General features: G+C 41.9%; 2 protein-coding genes across 2 annotated transcripts; both read left to right on the top strand.

Annotated features, from left to right (window-relative positions):
* The first annotated feature begins 915 nt into the window (after window positions 1-915).
* LOC108428565 (zinc finger MYND domain-containing protein 15) lies at window positions 916-12,427 on the top strand. Its single transcript, XM_017699638.2, has 14 exons — window positions 916-1,001; window positions 3,376-3,610; window positions 5,115-5,364; window positions 5,718-5,915; window positions 6,701-6,861; window positions 8,260-8,409; window positions 8,510-8,602; window positions 8,753-8,869; window positions 9,533-9,621; window positions 9,810-9,911; window positions 10,846-10,972; window positions 11,234-11,292; window positions 11,386-11,546; window positions 12,033-12,427. Exons 2-14 carry the CDS (start codon window positions 3,376-3,378, stop codon window positions 12,247-12,249), a joined length of 1,959 nt encoding a protein of 652 aa, XP_017555127.1. The 5' UTR covers window positions 916-1,001; the 3' UTR covers window positions 12,250-12,427.
* An 847-nt stretch (window positions 12,428-13,274) lies between these two features.
* Window positions 13,275-20,192, top strand: paqr9 (progestin and adipoQ receptor family member 9). Its single transcript, XM_017699639.2, has one exon. The coding sequence runs from the start codon at window positions 14,930-14,932 to the stop codon at window positions 16,082-16,084; it is 1,155 nt and encodes a 384-aa protein (XP_017555128.1). The 5' UTR covers window positions 13,275-14,929; the 3' UTR covers window positions 16,085-20,192.
* The last annotated feature ends 1,133 nt before the right edge of the window (window positions 20,193-21,325 follow it).

Here is a 21,325-nt window from a genome sequence, read left to right as displayed (position 1 = left end):
TAAAAAGCCTGAAGCCAAAATTTATTTGAGTGAAGTGACCAGTGCTCCTGTATTTTGGCAACGAACAAAGGTATCTTGTATCCCTAAAGTGTGTAATAAACTGATATAAACTATAAACTGATAGAATACAGAAATTATCCTAAATGTTAGAAGCTCATTGTTAAAAATTCCACAATTTTTTTATAAGTCCTGCCTAATTCAGTCAATGAGATGCAAACAAAACCACTGAGAGTGGTTCTATGCGCAATGGTTCATTGTAGAAAAACTTACTGAATCAGATTTCTTTACAGTGGTGGTGAAAGAAACAGAATTGCAATGTCTGCAACACAAACGTAACTATTGTATTTACTGTCCAAAACAAGTTACCCTACATGGATCTCCTTTTATATGTAATGCAATGTAAAATAGTAGTAAATCCTGAAAAAGTTTTCTTTGTGTACTTTTGTGCCTCAAAACATACATCCCTCCACCATCACTGTTTTTGTAAATATGTATTTAAAAATATGTTTATATAAAGCCAAAATCTTATCACACAACCATTGTGAAACAACTTCGCAGGCTTCTGGTAGTATATGTGTGTTTGTGTGTTAGCTTTATTGGAGGCATCAAACTTCTCAGACATCTGATTGGTCTGAATGACTTTGTGTACGTCATAATGCCCGTATACTTTGGGCTACGTTAGCGAAAAAAAAACAAAACAAAAAAACCAGCGGTTCATCCACATTTAACAGTGTGGGGTCTTTAGTCCTTACCTTCAGCACTATTGCACACTATTATTCATTCATTTCTATTCGCATTTCTACGTACATTAGACTGTGCAGCCGGCTCGTTAGTAATGGCCTGTTGAGATCCTGAAAAATCTACAACACCCATACAACCACTCGTGCATTCTACGTCACCAGTCAACAGCACGCGCTGCACGCATTTATTTACAGACGAATTCGGAGCGGAAGGATAAAAACACATTTCTCCAGATTCTCGGCACCGGAAGAATCAGACAGGTGGGTTTCGCCTTTTTACAGCCTGACATGTTGTAATATTTTTACACATACTGTAAAAACTAACCTTGCCTCAGTGCGAGGCGTTAACTAGTTAGCAGTGAACTAACCTGTCTAACTGAGCTACGGTGAACTTGTTCGGCCTGAACAGTGGACTGCTGAAGCCATTCATTAATTAACCTTCCTGTTATCTTCACATTTACTGACGTGTTTTATTCCGCAGTTAAAACCTCCGAGAAATAGCGAAGTTCTGGTGGCAATGTTTTCCTCCCATGTGGCGTGAGCTGGCAGTGGTTCTGCAGTGGTATTGCAGGTGTGGTTAGGTTCGGTTAGGGCCCTAAAGCAGAGGGACGTTTTATTGAAGATTGTAATATTGCATGTTATACTGAGCTCAATATCATCCTAAATGGACAAAACAAATGTGTGTAAAATGTGTACAGGACACTAAAAGATATTAAATTGGGAAAAGTCATTAGATATGAAGAAAACATTTAGAGATGTTAAACACTGAATTGAGTCAAATTGACATTTTGTGTGTGTTATATGTAAATGAGCTCTGTCCTGATTGACTGCTCTAGATTCAGTGCCTTATTCGAAAAGCCGTCCAGGCTGAGACATTCACTGTAAATGGGTGGGGCTAAACTGTTATAGACAGTTCATATTGCCAAAAGTATTTACTCACCCATCTAAATAATTGAATTCAGGTGTTCCAATCACTTCCACGGCCACAGGTGTATAAAACCAATCATCTAGGCCTGCAGACTGCTTCTACAAACATTAGTGAAAGAATGGGTCGCTCTCAGAAACTCAGTGAATTCCAGCGTGGTACCATGATAGGATGCCACCTGTGCAACATGTCCAGTCATGAATTTTCCTCACTACTAAATATTCCACAGTCAACTGTCACTGGTATTATAACAAAGTGCAAGCGATTGGGAACGACAGCAACTCAGCCACGAAGTGGTCAGCTACGTAAAATGACAGAGCAGGGTCAGCAGGTACTGAGGCGCATAGTGCGTAGAGGTTGGCAACTTTCTGCAGAGTCAATCGCTACAGACCTCCTGACTTCATGTGGCCTTCAGATTAGCTCAAGAACAGCTTAGAGAGCTTCATAGAATGGGTTTCCATGGCCGAGCAGCTGCATCCAAGCCTTACACCACCAAGTGCAATGGAAAGCGTCGAATGCAGTGATGTAAAGCGCCGCCACTGGACTCTAGAGCAGTGGAGACGTGTTCCCTGGAATGAAAAATCATGCTTCTCCATCTGGCAATCTGAAGGATGAGTCTCTGGCGGTTGCCAGGAGAACAGTACTTGACTGACTGCATTGTGCCAAGTGTAAAGTTTGGTGGAGGGGGGATTATGGTGTGGTGTTGTTCTTCAGGAGTTGGGCTTAGCCCCTTAGCTTCCAGTAAAAGGAACTCTTAATGCTTCAGCAGACCAAGAGATTTGACAATTTTCTACTCCTAACTTTGTGGGAACTGTTTGGGGACGGCCCCTTCTTGTTCCAACATGACTGCACTCTAGTGCACAAAGCAAGGTACATAAAGGCATGGATGAGCAAGTCCTGACCATAACCTGATAGAACACCATTGGGATGAATTAGATTGGAGACTGCGAGCCAGGCCGTCTTGTCCAACATCAGTGTCTGACCTCACAAATGCGCTTCTGGATGGGATGTCACCCAAGTTCATATACGTGTGAAGGTAGACGAGTGAATACTTTTGGAAATATGTTGTTTTGCATGACATCACTAAAACAACGAATTTAAAACAAGTTCTTTTAGCAGCTTAATTTCCATATATGGACTGTATGGACTGAGGAGTGAACAATACATTTTGGGGGTTTGATCATTTTTAGAGTCCACGTCTGGAACTTATCTAGAAAAAGCTTGAATAATTTTGTAATATTCATTCAACAATCACATAATGAGAAATATTAGATTCATTTACATTTATTCAGTTAATTGATATCAGAGGATTTTACCTCTGACTTTTTTTCTGACTTTTTTTCCCAGTTGGGTGTAGAGTGCCATTTGAAGTGAAGCTTGGGATGTGAGCAAGAGAAACCTGAAATGGCTTGAAGGAGGGAAAATTTAATGAGGAACATAAACATCCAAAGGAGCATTTAGTGTTTGCTTTGTAGGAAACTTCTAAAGGGTACTTAGTGTGTGAATATATGGAGAATGCAGCCTTCCAAACATGAGGGTTTGTGCTTGATTCAGTTGATCAGCCCTATGTTATGGCTGTGGAGGCTTAGGGGGCTGTGGGGGCCAGGGGATGGGTTTCTCAGTTAGCCAGATAACTTAAGGATGCAGTCAGGTATGTGTGAGAATTAAATAACAAGTCTACTGAACAGTCCTCACTCTGGGCTCCTGCAGATGGAGTTTGACTCTGGGTACCGTGACCGGCTTGAGATGTTTGCACACACCATGGCGCTCTGGTACAAGGAGTATGAACACTGGCAGTCCAGACCAAGGAAGCGCATGGTGAGGGTGAGCGGAGTCTGGCCTCCCACGGACCGCGCGTGCACACAGTGGATCTTACATCTGCTGGACTGCGGAGCAGCGACCCCTGCTGCCAGAACACTTCACAATGATGATTCATCAGAGATGAGTGAGTGCTGCAATGAGAGACCTTGCAGAAACATTTTATGCTCTATCCCTCTTTCTACCTTTTATTGCTATTGCAGTAAAAACTAAACTATATCAGGATTATGCACACATAAACAAGGACACAGGTTAACAGCAAAAATCAACACTTCTGACAAGCACAATTTACCCCAATAAACATGACAAATTAAATCAGACAGCTGAGATGAGCATAACAGATAAAACACTAGATAAACATACCATCAAGCATCCTAAACTAAAGTATACAGCCACTGTGGCTGTGGAATGTTTTTTTTTCTCATTATAACTTACCCGTTGAAATAGTTCAAACTGCCCACAAGAACGCAGCAACTTTTCTTTAACTTTGGCTGACATTTGTAATTTCTCTCATGAAAACCCCAGGCACATCTGCAGCTTCAGATTGAAAGTCCATTAACGGGTATGCTTGTGCTCCACTGAGTTAGTGCCTGATAGTGGAACGATTGCTAAGCAGTGATTAGAGGAGAAAATAAAGTGGACAAGGAGGTGTCCGGATTATGATTGTCCATAAGGTTGAGTCAAAACACCTGTTTAGAGTTTCTTGTAATTGCTGGTGGCGTCCCCCTAGTTGCTCAGGCCCCTGGGCACATGCCTATTAAACCCATTAAATGATCCAGGCCCTGATCACAGGCTACTCTGAACATTTATATTTTAATGACTGGAAAATGCAGAGACTTTGAAAATGATTAACATCAGTGACCTCTTTTACATTTTCAAATGAAAGATTATTTTTGTGAAAACAAACTTTGTGCTCCTGGGTTCCTGGAGGACTAGCCAAATGACCTAACAAGGAGGTAAATACAAACACACACAGGCACATTGTCACGCATCAGATGGACTCTGCCAGTATTAGGAACTCCATCTCTCAGGAGTCATTGGGAGAACACCGGTCACACTCCTAACAGCGCTCTACGTCACCAGATTACTAACTCATCTCATCTAAGTAGGTGAACTCATGACCAGAACAGAATAGTATAAAAGCCCAGGCTGTAGACTTAGTCGTTGTGAAGTATTGTTTCTGGTATGAACTTGCTGAGCTTTATTTCTGACTGCCTTTTGGTTTTGACCTGTTTCTTGTTTATCTGGACTTTTTGTTTTGCCCTGTTATATCTGGTTGCCTGTTTCTGGACTTGTTTGACCCTTTTGCCTGTGACCACGACTTTGTTTTTTGGATTACTCCACTTGTTACGTTTGTCTGGTGTGATGAACACAGTAGTGATTATCTGTGCTCTACTGGCTGTGACCACTGCATGTACATTGACGCAAATTCAGCCTGAAGTAAATAAACCTCTCCTTTTCATTCACTTCTGCGTTTGTCTGGATTTTGCTGAAACCTCACACACATAGACAGCATGTAGCTGACCTTAGCTAATACAACACACTTACAATGAAGATTGACTATTTGCTCAGACTCAGACAGATGTATTGGATTTTTTTTAATGAAATCGCCTCTCTGTCTGTCCCTGTAGTGTGTTGTGATGGAGGGAGCATGCTGCTGCTGACGGACTCTTCCGGTTTGCCACTGGGCTTTGATATGTTGCCGCGGGGTTGGTCGACTTCGTTGGATGTTGGGGAAACAAAGGGCAGTGATGATGAGGGTGTGGGTGCCGTCACTCAGAGGATGCTGGGATTGCTCCGGTTCTCAATGGAGGCACCACTGAGTGGGAGGTTGCCACGACTACCACAGACTTTGACAGTTAGTGATAAGAAACTGCATAGGTAAGCACTACAGTACACTGGAAAAAAGGTGACGCATTCAGTTTACTTGATTCAAATATGTATGTCTTTTCCACATTCATGTTCAAATATGTTTTGAATTTCACCTCACTTATTTTTGGCAATATCTTGGAAGTGGAACATGGAAATGATGTGTGCATTTGAGTGAAGTGAATTTATTTATTTATCACTTTTTTTTTTAAATGATCATATCTTCCTCATTAATGAAGTGATATATTGTCATCCACTCAATCACAATATGTCAAACAGCTGTCATATGGTGCTAAATATGACTCTTATCCCTTTCTCCTCTGCTCTCTCTTTCTGCCTGCCTCCAAACCTACTTGCACCTTTAGGTTACTGAGAAAGAGAGAGAAGTCTCTGTCTCGTCTGAAGGTGACTCTGAGGCCAGAGGCATTTGGTGGCTGGATGCCCATTGATGTAGACTGGGAAACTAGGACGGCATGCATTAAAGCATTCAGTATGCGCTGGCCCCCCACATACTACTGTCATGCTTGTAAGAAACAGTCTTTCCCCAGCCAGCTGAAACCATGGTAAGGTGAAAAGGTAGAGAGAAGATGTAGATGACAGAGGTTTACTAAGGAAAAGAAGAAAAGAGGTAAAAGTTAGAGAGAGAAATAATAAAGGTTGTAATGTCTGTGGTTCAAAGTTTCAGCAAATAAGGATTTTTTTTTAGTTTTAAGAGAAATGACAGAAGAAAAAGTTTAAGTAAAATGCAAATCATGTAATGCACAGGGTAAATAGTGCTACGCGTAATGGTTTTGAGCCAGGGGCAACATTCCAAACATTATGAAGTTTGTGTATATGGCTTAAGGAGTGTACCTTGTGTAAGATGTTTTGCAAGAGAATGCGTTTGTGTATATACACAGTGAAAGTATCTTAATTATGCTTTGGATTGAACTTGGTCATGTTGAAACAGAATGTTGAGAAGGTTGGTCCAGTTGCTCAATGCCAGGTGATATGAATGGAAAAGCAATTAATTTTTTCCCTTTTAGCTGTGTATGCAAGTGTAAACGGGAATACTGTTGCACAACAATGAATATAACATTCTCTACTTCTGCCATTATATAAAACTTTTGCTCAATATACAAATTTAGTTTAATACCCTATAAGCTGCGCATTAACATGAGGGTTTAGTGCTCAAGTCTTATCAAGTATAATATAAATCTTCAGCTTTCATTTGTCATGATCAACAAATTTCACTCCGTTTTTGTATTTTCCTTTTTACTGTGCTTCTGTTTTTGCTCTTTGGCCTTTCCTTTTGTATATGCTCTCTTTTGCTTTTTCTTTCCATCTTTCTGGCTCTCTTGTCTTCTAGTCCTGGCTGTAGGGCAGTGTTGTTCTGTTCAGATGAATGCCCTCCATCAGCTCACCCTCAATCTTCACCGGATCTCCATCGCTCGCACTGCTGTGAAAGATTAACCGTCTACATGAGCCACAGTGCCCAGCTAGCCAACCTGCCCTTCACGTATGCCAAAGGTAGGGGGCGCCACCCACCCACACACACACACACACACACACACACACACACACACACACACACACACACACAGACAGACAAAAAAAAAACATGCATGCTGTCCGTCTAAGGTGTTTTCACTGACTCACTGTAGCTAAATATTGCAGTGCCTACGTTTAACTCAACTCTAACCTTAACCTAAGGCCCTTCTACATTTTCCTAATCAAATATGCATTTTTTATTTCAGAAAAATTAGGAAAAAAAAGCCTATTTTCCATGCTGGGATCAGCCAAATGTCAAAATAATGTCACTATTTTCATTTTCTCCTCTTAGTCAAATTCATTCCCATAAAAAGCTAAATACACCCCCTAACACACACATACACACATGCGCAGACACAAACTAATGTGAATTTCAGGATGTTGTGATAAGAGCGCAAATGTAGGTGTAGCTAAGGGGTGATCAACTATTGTGAAGAATGGTCTGGCCTCTCCAGTAATGGAAAAAAGACATCAGCTATGCTCAGTGGAGCAGTCATAAGAGAAAAGTTGTCCCGCCTACCCAGTGTGAAAGATTGATGTGTAGTGATAATCTAATCAAATCTGATGATGCTACGCTTAATAATCAGTGTATCTCTTTGTGATGTGCTGCCTAGCTGAGCAAAAAGATGAGTTAATGCTGTTTAAAACATTAGTCTTGTTCATTTTGCTTAATGAAGCAACTAACTGGCTTTATACATTAGGAAAACAGTTAAAAGGTCTATAAATCAATTTCTATGTCAGTAAACCATAGTTTGAAACACATCATGCTCTCTGCCAATTAGTATTGGTATTATTGTGTATAATTCATTGATAATAATAGTATTTTTTTCACAGAATGTAACAGAACATATGTAGGCTTTGTCATGTTAACTTTTGAAATGTAAGCTCAGTACAAGCAGTGTTTAATGATGTAGGCAAGCTTTCCCTCTGAGGCAAATCCAGTGCTAGATATAACATTGTGCTAATACAGTAGGTTAGTATTTCACCCAGCCAAAGATTTTTCATTCATAAAGTTACCTTATACATTCCTGTCTGGCTAGCTTTCTTACTATTAAACATACTGTAAGTATCATGTATTGAGGATGGCCTAATTGAGTACACTGTATGGCCTTATTACATGAAATATTTTAGGTAATTCAGTGCATCACATTTGTTATTTTAATAACATTTATGTGGGTCTAACCTGACCACCTCATTTTAAAATTTCCGGATACTCCCCTGCTTTAAAATAATAGTGGTAGATTATTGATAATTGCATGTGTAGCGTCAATTATGTTTATAGTAATTCCTGGTGATGGCATGACAGCTGTGAAAGACATGAGTTATGATCACATAATATGCAGAAACTGATTTGTTCCTTCCTGAACTGTTTTTAAGAAACAACAACCGAAGACTTTGATTTAGAACATTTCTTATTTAAGAATAAGTTGAACAGTGGCTACTGGTTGCATTGGAGCCTACTTGTGCGGTCCCCCCGTTTTGAGCTTCATTCTGGATTGGAACAGTCCAAAGATGTCTGGCTATCAGGTGGGCATATTTCAAAACCAAGTACATCTGTTATGACTGAAGAATGATATGCTGTGCTGTTTGTTTATGTGTGTGTTCATTTAACTTTGTGTTTTTCAAGGTCACTCGGAACCTTATGGCCATCTGAAAGAGGAAGCCAATATCTTGCTTGGTCAAACACCCCTCAAGTCCCCTTCCCCCAGCTCACCTTTAGGTAGGAAAATGATACACAATTAATATTTTGACAACATACTGTTGTTCTGTATAGATATAAGCAGACTTAATGTGACCAAGTATTTTTTACAATTAATTAGTTTTTAGTGAAAATATGAAAATTACAGGTAAACATATCCCTCTCGTTTAGTGTCCTGGAGTCAGTATTTTAGTTGGAGAGCCTTGGATCTGGCATCACCTGTGGCTTCTCTGCTCAGCTCCACATTATCTATATACTACATCATCACCTCTTTGGTGCCGCAAGACTGTAAGTGAAAATATGTGTATATTTAAGCCTGTCACCACAGCACTGAAAACCCCTTAAAACAAACACAGATAATCTCTCAAAGAAAGTGTCAAGACAGTCAAACAAACAGCTATAAGGTGCATTAATAACCTGCTAAACCACAGCTTTGTTTTTGTAAAAAACAGGGATTTGTTCAAGGCTGTCAAGCTTTTAGAGTTATCATGTACTGAGTTGTGTAGTAGTTTGATAGCATACTGGGAATCCTGTCTATGGTAATAACATTAGTATTTTGGCTGCCTTTGGAAAACTGTTTGATTTCCTCTAAAACATGATTGGACGGTCTTTGTTGATGTACCTTTAGAAGGCTGCACTTAATAATGTTTGTTCATTTGAACTTGAGCTGTCTGTCATCATCTGGAAGCTAATAATTTTGACAACTAGGAGGCAAGATGGCCAAGAGGCAACCAATTTGGCCACATTAAGCTTGTACTTTAATAGCTGTATATAGTGATCAAAAAAGACAATTCTGTTGTCAATTGTGATTATTTATATGGCAGGTAATTGTCAGTTGAATTTCATGTTGCACCAGCCAAATGTTTGTTTGTTGGTGGTTGTTGTGTCGGTCATCTGTGGTGTGAACATTTGAACAGTTCTGAATCTCTGACTTGACCTCATACTCTTTAGATCCAGAGCTGAACGTTCTGAAGAAGCAGTCTTTGAAGATCCACATCATCGAATCCTACAGAGAGTTTCACACGATCATGACTTTTTGGGTGAGCCAGATAAACATCTTTCTTTTAATGGTCCACTACTTCTGCATATCATTTGAATTCTTGCTTTGTCACTGTCAGTTTTTGTCCTGTTTACTAAAGAGAAGTGAAACTATTGAAGAGAAGTGAGAAGAAACCCAAACAGAAGCAGTGCTTTGCCTGAATCTGTTGCTTTTTATCTTCTTTGATAGGAGCTGTCGGTGCTTCTTCCACACATGACTTTTGAACTTTCATTCTTTGGAGAACGGCTGCCACAAGAGAGTCATGAACAGCAACTGTACTTACAAAAAAAGGTCCATAACCACACTGAAACAGCCACTCAGACATATGGCCTGTGCATGCATACTTCTGTTCTCATAGCTTATTTTTTTCATCCACTTAAGTCATTGTGTCATTATTGGAGAAAAGCCTATTATATTCTCTCTCTCTCTCTCTCTCTCTCTCTCTCTCTCTCTCTCTCTCTCTCTCTCTCTCTCATATATTCATATATATATAAAATACAGTGTTTATAGTTTATATAGTGTATAGTTTATAGTCCAGTACTGTGCAAAAGTCAGAGACTACCCTATCATTTATTTTATTTCCTGTCTAAGCTGTAATGATATGGGGGTGTGCTAGTGGTATGGGTAACTTGCTCATGTGTGAAGGCACTATTAACTTTGAGGGGTACATATACATTTTAGAGCAACATGTGCCTCCATCTAAACAGCATCTTTTTCAGGTACATTATGTCAGAAACACAGTACCAAACCACAATAACTGTCCCAACTTTTTTGGAACATGTTGCAGGCATCCAATTTAAAATAAGCAAATATAAGAATAATATACAAAAATTAGTCAAGTTAATTCATTGAAACGTTTAAATTGAAAAAGTCAAAAAGGATTTTAAATCATTGCTATCCATATTTATTTACATTTTACCTACTGTCCCAACCTTTTTGGAATTGATAAGTATATCATTCAGAAAGGAAAATAAGTAAACAGTAAATTTTTTTGTTTAAGTTTACAAAGCCCAAGAGCTCAAGACATTTTTAAAAATATAAAATGTGACCCTTAACCAAACAAGACCACTAGAATTCTCTCCATCAGATAGACAGTACTTAAAACTTTCATCTTTCATCTTGCTTCACATCTGAAAAAAATTTCCATGTTTCAATGTATCCTTCCACTGTGAGAAGACAACTCATCACTATGAGTCTGAAATTTTTTCTCCATTTCTCCCTGCAGAGTGATGGTGTATCGCTGGTGAGTTCTGCACTAGGTTCACAGAAGAAAGCTGACAAGAGTATCCGAGTCAAAGCGTACAAAAGAGCCTACCACATGCTCCAGGTCCCCAAACCAGACCTTGTGATTGGTGTGTGAAAAACACAAAACTATGTTCTATGAGAGAAAGGCCTCGAAATTTTGAATGGTGTGTTTGAACACACACAGCATTCTGTGTTTTCAATAGTGGGAAGGAAGCACAAGAGCCCCTCCTATGACCTCCATTGTTTATTTATGAATCAGTTCTTTATGATCTTTTTGAATGGGCCCAAACTTCCAACACGGTAAAGAATACAACACAGCTAATGTGTTTGCAGAGGGACCATTCACAATGTGTTTGTATGTGCATCAGGATTCAGACCAGCAATTCCTCTCCATGACTCATGGCTCAGCACTCTCCCTCGACTTCAGGTAACATCCAAACACCCTTTATCTCCAGCGTTCTGTTACTTATTGATTATTTACTAAGGCCTTTGACTAACAGGGCATTCTAATGTACTCTAGTCCATGAGAGTTCCAGCCTATTTTTGTGAGCTAAGTGAGTCAACCTGTGAGTCCAGCGAGCAAGTGATGAGTTCTGCCACAGGGGGTGCTCTCTCTTGCCCTACTATTAACCCCTTCCACTGTCCTCTACGACTCTGTGGAGGAGACAACTTGCTACCATGGTGAGAGAAACAATCCATTCTATTAGTGTGTTCGGATAGCCCCCCGAAAAAGTCATGTCAGCAATTTGTAACGCAATTTCTGCATTTAGCAAATAGTAAGTTTAACATGTGAACTTTATGTATATTTGCTTAGATGTACCAGTACACTAGCACCACTAGTGTGACTTACCATGTTTACATTATAACTGGCTGCAGTGTAAATGCAGATAATTTGGAACTTGTATTATTAGCTTTATCAGCCATTTCGCTGCAACTTCCTCAGAAATTCACAAGTTTATGGGTTTATGAGAACTGTGGCAACACATTGTAAGTTCCTCAGTCACACTGATGCAGCCTAGACAGTAACCAAATTCAGGTCTGGGTTTATTCAATGTGGCTGTGAGAAAATATAAAATTTACAGACTTTTTTCCCTTCATTCGCTGCCATAGGCCTAACAGTCCCAACCTGTCCGAACTGCTTTGTTGTTTTTCTTTTTTTTCCCCCAGGTACTCCAATGCTTTCATTTTTCATCTCCTCTATAAGCCTCTTGTGCCTTGCGTGCGGCGCCCCTCCAATGAACAAGCAGGTGGTCAAACTAATCCACAGGAACCAGCCAGTCAGAGAGCAGTGACTGCAAAGCACAGCTTTGCCCCTGAACTGCCCAAGATGACCAAGAAAGAGAGGAAGCAGGCAGCCCGTAACATGCCTCATAAGCGAAAATAAGCATGCTTACACAAAGACCCACACAAACAACCTCAGCAGCTGTCATGCACTTACAAATATGCTTATATAACAAAAACGCAATAAAATTAAAGTACTGTTTTATGTGGCAGTATAATGTGTTGTGCTGGTACTGGGGAATGAACATACAGACAGGCGAGTAAACTCCTACCCCCACTCTATAATCCCTACAGCATGTTTAGGCCATATGGGTTGCACCTACTGTATACCATATGCACAAATGACATCATGCAGTATAAGCCCTAAGGTTGTTTAGCAGTTGCTTTTGTGATATGAAAGACTAGTTATAGTCACAGCTATGATAGCTGCAGTCCAGCAGAGGTGAAATTGTCTAGATTATTACATAAACTAAGCAACCACAGCCTGGAATTATCCTATAATTCTCATAGCAACTTTGTTCACTTTAGAAAAAAGGTCAGAAGGGGACAAGCTGTGGGCACTGTAAAAGATGCTGACAGTATAAACTGTTTGCCTCAACTGCAATACAGATTTCTGAATCAGCTGACATAGACCTTACATCTTAACCTATGGCCATTTAAAAAAGCACAGCAGTTTATTATAAAGCATGCTCCAGACTCCTTTACACGCTTGTTGGGCAGTCCTCAGAACAGCTGGCCAATGGAGGACCTGCAGGCTTGCCCTCAAGGCAAGGCTATTTCACGACCGGCTGCCCCTCGAAGGGGCCACCTGGCACTGGGACAAGGGGTGGCAGAGGGCTGGGGAAGGAAGGGGACGCCTGGATGGGGTCATTTTATTTTCTACTTTTTTTCCGATAAGCTCCACCCACGTGCGCTAGGATTGGCTGCTCGTAAGCAGTCCTCTGATAGCCGGGCATAGTGTGAGGATGAACTACTAGCCAATCCTAGCTCACCAAAGCGACAAATTAGCAGCCAATCCTAGCCAAGATGAGCGGAGCTGTGCGGAGAACGGGTGGGAAATAAACATTCCTCCCTTCTGCGCGTGTTTTCATTGGTCCCCTGTGTGGTGGTGTACGATTGCGTCTCTTATTATATGAACAAGGAGCAAGAACAGACCTGCTCATCAGACAGTTGCACTGTTTAAGACAGTGAAACCGGGCACCACGGACGTGCTGTCAGACCTAATGTTATCTGCAGGAGTGAAATTAGTAAGAGAGCGCAGCCTGGCAGCGGACAGCGCTTCAAGCGACTGCAACCAGGCGTATAAATCCTGTCTATTTCTGTCCAGGGCTTCTCACGAACGTCACTGGAACGTTGTCAGGTTAGGAGGAGAGAGAGCGAGTGAGGCTGAGAGAGAGAGAGATGGGTAGTGAACTATTACTCGCATGTTTAGTGGCTATAGACAGCCACAGTTTGTGAGCTGCCCGGCAGGACGGTAGATTTACCCCTAGAGGGGGGAGGGGGGCGCACGCAGGCTCCACCACAGCGCATGGGGCACTGCGACCCACCGGCAAACGAACAGTCAAGGACAGGACGTGTATGTGTAAAGAGACAGAGAGGGGGAGTGAGAGAGAGAGAGAGCTCCAGGCCTCATTCAGGGCTGGATATGAAGACGGAGAAGACCTCGTTCAGGATCGGACTGTACCGGAATGAAAGGACTGTGGCTCGGACTAACACCAGCGCAAGTGGGGGTTTTCAGGCGCAGCGATACGGACTGTGATCAGACCCGCGCTGTCTTCGTGCGCCATCGCCGGAACCGCAATTCCACGAATGTTTAGTACGATGCGCGCCGGCGCGTGAGGAGAAGCCGGCGCGCGCCGCGTTGCCCCCTGACCCAGTTTTTCTCCGAATGAGGTTCAGCAGCGGAGAGATGCCGCTGAGACCAGGCTCGCGGTGAAGCGATGTCGAGCTTCAGTACACAGGCCAGCTCACCGGCTCCGTTTCAGCGCGTTAAAGAGGCTACCGGCTCCGTTTCAGCGCGTTGAAGAAGCTACCGGCTCCGTTTCAGCGCGTTGAAGAAGCTACCGGCTCCGTTTCAGCGCGTTGAAGAAGCTACCGGCTCCGTTTCAGCGCGTTGAAGAAGCTACCGGCTCCGTTTCAGCGCGTTGAAGAGGCTACCGGCTCCGTTTCAGCGCGTTACACAGGCCACCGGATAGATTTCAGCACGTCAGAGAAGCTGCCGGCTCGGGTGTTTTGAACGCGCCGTGTGAAGGAGCTCGTGTAACGCAGACGAAACACGAGCCCCGTGTCAGGGGAGGGTGAAGTCGACACTGATAACGACTCCTCTGCACTGGAGAGATAAAATATGACTTCGTCGCTGCTAAAGGTGAACAACAACGAAGAGGAAAAACAGACTGCGGTCGCTGGCTTTTGGACCCTGCGTTTCAGCCCAGCGGTTTCTGTGCATGCGGTGGGGGATTTATATCTTTAATTAAGGCCCAGGAATTTTTGGCCAGCTATATCCTAATCTCCACATACAAAGTCTGCCTTAGGTGGATTATAATTTCGCCGCACATGCACTTGAGGAGGACTTTGCCGTATAATCAAGACTACTGACTGATATTTGAATGATTAATGCTTAGCCTGCGGATAAATGCAACCTTAATGTCGAACATATTAATTCCACGATGTGATATCAATGCAGTTCACCGCAAAGGAATATAATGATGGTGATGCCAGAGGATAAGAACAGTAAACCCCTGTGAGGTGCTGCAGTGAGCCAGTCTTGACTACGAGATATCACGATGTGGTCGCTACCTCTCCTCCGTCACACCGATGTCCCACCAAGAGTGACTGAAAACTTCATTCTGTCGGGTTACCGCTTCCCCGACTACAGCCTCCTTCAGTGCCTGGTCTCGGCATTCCGTCCCACCAATGAGACCGGAAACTTCTGGACTCATTTCCTCCCCATTTTTCTCTTTGCCTTCCACTTTCTGGAGATATTCAAGTGGGAAGGGGCACCAAACCCTGGAGACCCCTTCTTTTACCCTGCCTGGAACTACTTTATTGGGGTCTTCTACCTGTTATTGGCCAGCAGCATGGCACATCTTCTGAACTCTATGTCACTGATTATTCGGGAGATTTGCTTCTTTGTGGATTATGGAACCATTAGTGCATATACTGTTGGTTCCTCACTGGCTTACTATTACTACATTCATCCTCAGGCAGGGATACCAAAGATTGGGGTTGGGGCACAGAATGCAACCGGGACACAGTCAGATAGGGGTGAGGGACCTTCATCACCACCTCCTTCCTGCACTACCTCCTCCTTCTACAGCTCTCTCCTAATTTTCCGCCCATTCTTCGAGAGTTTGTACATCCCCTGCTCCTGCTTTATAGCCATCGTCTGTGTGATAACCTGTTGCAACACCAGGCAGCGCTGGAGGAAGTACCGCTACATCGTGCGTACCCTCGTCTTCCTCCTGCCGTTCTTCATCTCATCCACGCCGGTCTTCTACCGCCTTCTCAGCCCTTCTCCATACCCTCCCAACTCTCCACTGCCCTCTCCTTACCCGTCCTCCACAATGGCCGTCTTCTTCTACCGCCACTGCTTCTGGCTGGTGGTGTCTGCAGTCTTCAACATCAGCAAGATCCCTGAGCGCCTGTCTCCAGGGAAGTTTGACATTTGGGGACACAGTCACCAGTGGTTCCATTGCTGTACCTTCTTGTCCATCCTTGACGAGCTCCATATGATCAAGGTGGAGATACGGGCCCTGTTGCTCCATCCTTCTCTAGTTCCAGCACTCACAACGCCTCCTCAGCTCCCTGGTCCCACTCTCTGCTCCACCTATGGTGTGATGATGCTGCTGCAAGGGTGTATAGCCTCTATCATTGTCTGGTTTGGGTGGTGCGCCTACCAGATTTATGCTCCCGAGCAGAAACGTCTGAAGGTGCATTGAGAAGAGCCATGCAACTGAATTCTCTCTGACAGTGGCTATTTTTTAACCACACAGGGCATGAATCATTTCTCCATTTTAACATTTCTCAGTCTGGGATGGCCACTGTTGAGGCTGCAGGGCACCATTTCACACAATTGCATATAGCTGTTACTGTTACTACTGTTTATTATGAGGCATATTGTTGCTTCCATTGTAGGTTTATTCAGAGATTTTAATTTGACTGAGTGTCTTCCAGTCTTGGCTTGCCATTCTTGTCCCTGGGGGAAGTACAGTGGTGCCTACAGGGCGTTTCGAGAGTGAGTTGCTAATTCCATCCATTTCAGAGTTTCCTGGGGAGACATGATATCATGCTAATGCTTTTAGGTGGTATCTCTCTCATTCTCTCTCTGGCAGCGTGTCTCTATCACTGATACGTACACACAACCACACACACAAACTCACTTCCTCCCTGTTGCTTGTGAGCCCTTTAAACAGGAAGTGAAGGAGCCGACGAGCTCAAATTGCTTCAACCACAGTCTTTTAGAAAAGAGGCAATGAGGGGGGAGTGGTTGATGCAGCATATACTTGAACAATATCATGCTCTTTGGCCCATATTTTCAAATGATGTTCTATCAGCTTGCTCTCACTGCAAAAAGAAATCTGAGAGCTGGACAATATATGAAAATCTGTGCTATGCTACTGAGCTGTTGTTATCAATTATAGACTTGAGTCTACAAGATACCATCAAGACAGAAATGTCTTTACATATTCAGTACTGTAACTATGCATGGCTCTTGATTGTACATTAGGTGTGTGGATTATAATATAAGAAGACAAGGTTTGATGGGAGGATTACGCCTTGAATGTTGGGTGAAGAAGAAGCCATAACATTGCTTACTAGACATATCAAGATGATTTCAGCAGTGTTTCCCACTGCTTAGCTGAATTTGCACTCAACCAACCAGATGCTTTCAGGAAGTGGTGCATTAAAGGGCATATCAGTGAATAATTTAAGGGAGTTTTGCCTGTTGTTGCATTAATTATTAATCTGTCATTAATGTTACGTGTTCATTCCTTTGTAGATGACAGTCTTGTCTAGTTTTTTACACTTTGCCCTTCTCACCATCACTTACCTGTAACAGCTGGTTCTGAATACTACTTGAACCTTTCTGTAACGGTGGAAAATCGTGTAAGAAATGCCACTGTGACGACAGTGCTAGACTTGTTAAGGCTTGTGTTCAGCAAGAATTCTAGGAAGCAGATCTAGGATCAGATTCCTCTAACACCTATCTGAGTCAGGACGTGACTGAAAGAGTAGAGAAGTACTCTTAAGCTGGTATTCTTCCTGAAAGCACGCCTTGGTTGAAATAGTTTTTTTTCCAGTGGGTGTGCAGCTACTGTATAGCATGTTACTGAGCATTCGGTCATAAAGCTATCACAGTTTTATTAATAACAGTCTAGAACTCTTATGACTTTTCTTGTGAAAGTCATGGCACACAGCACTTTTTTGTAACATCATGAAATTATTTTTTATGTGTTCACATGTTGTCGTGTTACGTCTTGGCAATACACCTCTGATAGCTTTATGACAGCTTGCATAGTGTGAAGTCTTACCAGTAGCTGTTACAGTGGGTACATTTGCACAGTTTAAAAGCCTAGTCACAGTTTAGCTTTGTCTGGAAATTTTAATTTTGAATGTGCCTGCTAGGTTTGTGTCATTACCTTATGACTGTGTATAGATTTGAATCAGTGGTGAGTCAGGCATCTTTATTGTGCACTAGAGTATTTGTACCTCTGCTGTCTGTTACTCATCCTCATAAGAAAGAGCATTAGAATAGTCGCTGAAGGTGTTTATGCTAAGACACAGATGAGTCGATGCTAAAAAACAGAATGCCATCATGGTAGTTTTATAGATTTTTATAGGGTGACCATACATCCTCTTTTCCAAGACATGTCCTCTTTTTGGGACCTAAAAGGGTGTCCTGCTAGATTTTCTAAATTGTCTTAAGTGTCCAGGATTTGGATTTTGCTTTCATGATGACATTTGCATTCTACAGTCTGCCTGCGCCCTCTTTTTTGAAAGCCAAAATATGGTCACCCTAGATTTTCACAGATTATATCTACACTGCCAGACAAAATGCTCACGTACACTGATGTTTATTGAAAGGAAGAAAACAACCAACAAAATGACTGAGTATTTCGAAGAAAAATGCTAGACGCCACGTTGCTCATCAAGTGATTTACATAGTTTGAGGTGGAGGGAGTTCAAATGTGATATACATAGGATGACTAGATTTAGTAGAAAGAAATTCTATTAAATCATTTTAAAAAACCTTCATGAACATATGACATATTAGTATTGTTATTTATCAGTAGTTGTGCATTATGTGCTTCAGCCTTTACAGCGGAGCAGTTAAAGAAAGAAAACAGGCCTGTGAAAACAAAAGGCTGCTTCACCACTGGTTTTTAAATTCATTGTAGGTTAGCTGGGTAAACCAACTGGCTGGTTTCCTGGACTTGGGTTAAGCCTAGACTATATTGCATAGCCAATGATGAGTCACCACAGGAAATTTCTTTTAGGCTAAGTTTAGGTTTTATCTGGGTCTGCAAAACCGTGCCTAGCAATGTGACATGGTCATGACAGTTAGAAAGGATCTACAACTGATAAACATGCACAGTTGTTCTATTTTCTATATATTCTGTATGTGCATCATCAATAATCACAAAAAAACAGCCAGTGTAAGGTACAGTTCATTCTTTTCGGTTACAGTTGAAATTCCATGCCCGCAAAGTCTAGATGCTGCTACACTTGATGGGATCATGGGGCTGCGTTCACCAACCGTTCTTAAGAAGGAATTTCTTCTTAAAACCCACTTACGCAGTTTTCATTCTCCATTGTTTTCTTATTTGGGATTTCTTCTTAAGAGAGAGCAAAATCTATGCCCTCAAAGGTGCGAACAATTCTGTGGTTTAAGACGTAGGCTTTTTTTAGGACCTTTCTCAAGAACAAATTTAAGAAAAGATGCTGGTAAATGAGGCCCATAGTTTTTGCTTTTGTCCCAGAGAATCATGTTATACAAGCAATGTATGAAATACTAAATTGTCACTTGATATGTGCTGTCTGTAATGTGTGCGCTTTGAGCAATGACATGGTGCTTTGAACACAAATCTTATCCTCATTTTACTTCCTTTTTACATCATCGAGTAGGTGTGTGGCAGCACTAACCTCATGACAAAGCTCCACCAGCTTCATCCACCAGTCCACGCAAAGCAACTACTGACTCTCCCAGAGGACGCTTCTGCTTCAAAAGACTCATTTTCATTTTCCAGAATAACTTTAGCATAGCTAATGCATTTAATATGGTTGTGCAAACCATGATTTAGAGTCAAATGCCTTGTGCAGAGAACATCACTGTTTTGGCTACGTCTTTGCCCTTGTAATGCTATCATTGTTACAAGAGAGGGACCTCACTCTTAAAATATGTGAAGAAATGCACACGCAAACATACATATGTCTGATTGTACTTGTATCAATTTTGTTCTCCTAGCAGAAGGAAAATGAACATAAACAATACTCAAAATCCTCAACAAGGGACAGAGTCGAGGAATTCATTCCCTGTACAACACCAGCTGTCTTCTTAAAGAACATTTAGGGCACTTACTTAGACTTTTGGTGCTTGGTTGGAGCAAAAATTTGTGGAGCATTTATGCTCACAAATTTTCCCATAGGTCAGTATTATCACAGTATATAAAATTGATATAGGTTCACTGGACACTGTAGGTCCAACATGGTCATTTATCACTAAATGGTCACCCATCAAGGTCTCTGGTGTAAAGTTCAGACAGAAGCAGTTTTATAATTACTAGACTGGAAGAGTTCTAGCTCTCAGGGTTCAAAGAATACAGGATTGTTGTCAGAAGTCACTTTACATGCTATGCTCTATGACTGATTCAGATTCAGTCTTATTTATGATTTACATATGTAGATCACCAGAGTTTTCTCTTAATGACTGAGATATAGGCTACCTTTAGATTCAGAATTCAAATAATTGTATGGGTCGTTTCTTTTTCACTGTGTCAAGAGATTATAACTAGGAATAAATAAATTTAGCACTTGCTGGATCAAAAATGGTGTGTTTTCCTTCTAACGAATGTGTCTGTGTTCATGTGTTCTAATGTATGTGTAGACAAAGTCTGGTAGAATCCAATAATTATGATCAATGGCATTCTTATTAGAGACGACACAGAAACACTTTATCTTTTCCCATTTTGATATTGAAACCTTGAGCATCGGGTGTTCCCCATACTGATCCACAATCATGAAATTTCACTTGATGATTAGTTACCAGGCGGAACGGTGGCGTGGTGGGTAGCGCTGTCGCCTCACAGCGAGGAGGGCCTGGGTTCGATTCCCCGGCCGGGCGACCAGGGTCCTCTCTGTGTGGAGTTTGCATGTTCTCCCCGTGTCTGCGTGGGTTTCCTCCGGGTTCTCTGGTTTCCTCCCTCAGTCCAAAGACATGCAGTCAGGCCAGTTGGACATGCTAAATTGCCCCTGGGTGTGAGTGACTGTCTGTCTGTCTGCCCTATGATGGACTGGCGACCTGTCCAGGGTGTATCCTGCCTTCCGCCCGAAGACTGCTGGGATAGGCTCCAGCACCCCCGACCCTGACGGAGAAGCGGCTTAGAAAATGGATGGATGGATGGATGGATTAGTTACCATAGAAATAATTGCAACTGCCAATTTGATTGTCTGTTTATTTCACTGTGTGCAATCATTAAGGTGCAAGCCTAGAGTGGCAGTCAGGGAAACAAACATTACTCAGTGCTGCCCTCTAACGGTGTTACAGCATGAGCCAGTTGTTAGAACTTCTGCTGTTTTTCATTGGACCTGTGAAATTTCTGCCGTCTTTTATTTACATGTATTTGCTTCAACCCAACTGATGAACTGATGTGATTTTGAATGCAGTAACACTTTATTGAAGGCTGGTGTTTGCAAACTACACAACATCTACAAACGTCTTTCATGACAACTGACATAACCTACATGACCGTTTATAATGGCTTATTCCTAGCATCCAATTACCACTTGTTGGAATAAGCCTTTATAAATCTTATGTGGGTCAGTTGTCATATGTAGGTGTCTTGTAGTGGTTTCCTTGCAGTAGAGGGTTCCTGTAAAACTTATAGGGGAATTCCACTAATTTATCACAATCTGATTCATTTAGTGCTTTGAGGTGTAAAAACAGTCCACCTGACTGGTTT

Source organism: Pygocentrus nattereri, chromosome 2 (assembly GCF_015220715.1).
Source record: "Pygocentrus nattereri isolate fPygNat1 chromosome 2, fPygNat1.pri, whole genome shotgun sequence".
Classification (NCBI taxonomy): domain Eukaryota; kingdom Metazoa; phylum Chordata; class Actinopteri; order Characiformes; family Serrasalmidae; genus Pygocentrus; species Pygocentrus nattereri.
The sequence above is the reverse complement of the archived record's forward strand: the minus strand, read 5'-3'. Positions and strand labels throughout refer to the sequence as shown.

Bases quoted from the DNA above. Each gene is read 5' to 3' on its own strand.
- LOC108428565 (XM_017699638.2), top strand. From the start codon at position 3,376: ATGGAGTTTGACTCTGGGTACCGTGACCGGCTTGAGATGTTTGCACAC. The intron at 8,410-8,509 runs GTGGGCATATTT...GTGTTTTTCAAG, and splicing joins CAAAGATGTCTGGCTATCAG to GTCACTCGGAACCTTATGGC. The intron at 8,870-9,532 runs GTAAGTGAAAAT...CATACTCTTTAG, and splicing joins CTCTTTGGTGCCGCAAGACT to ATCCAGAGCTGAACGTTCTG.
- paqr9 (XM_017699639.2), top strand. From the start codon at position 14,930: ATGTGGTCGCTACCTCTCCTCCGTCACACCGATGTCCCACCAAGAGTG.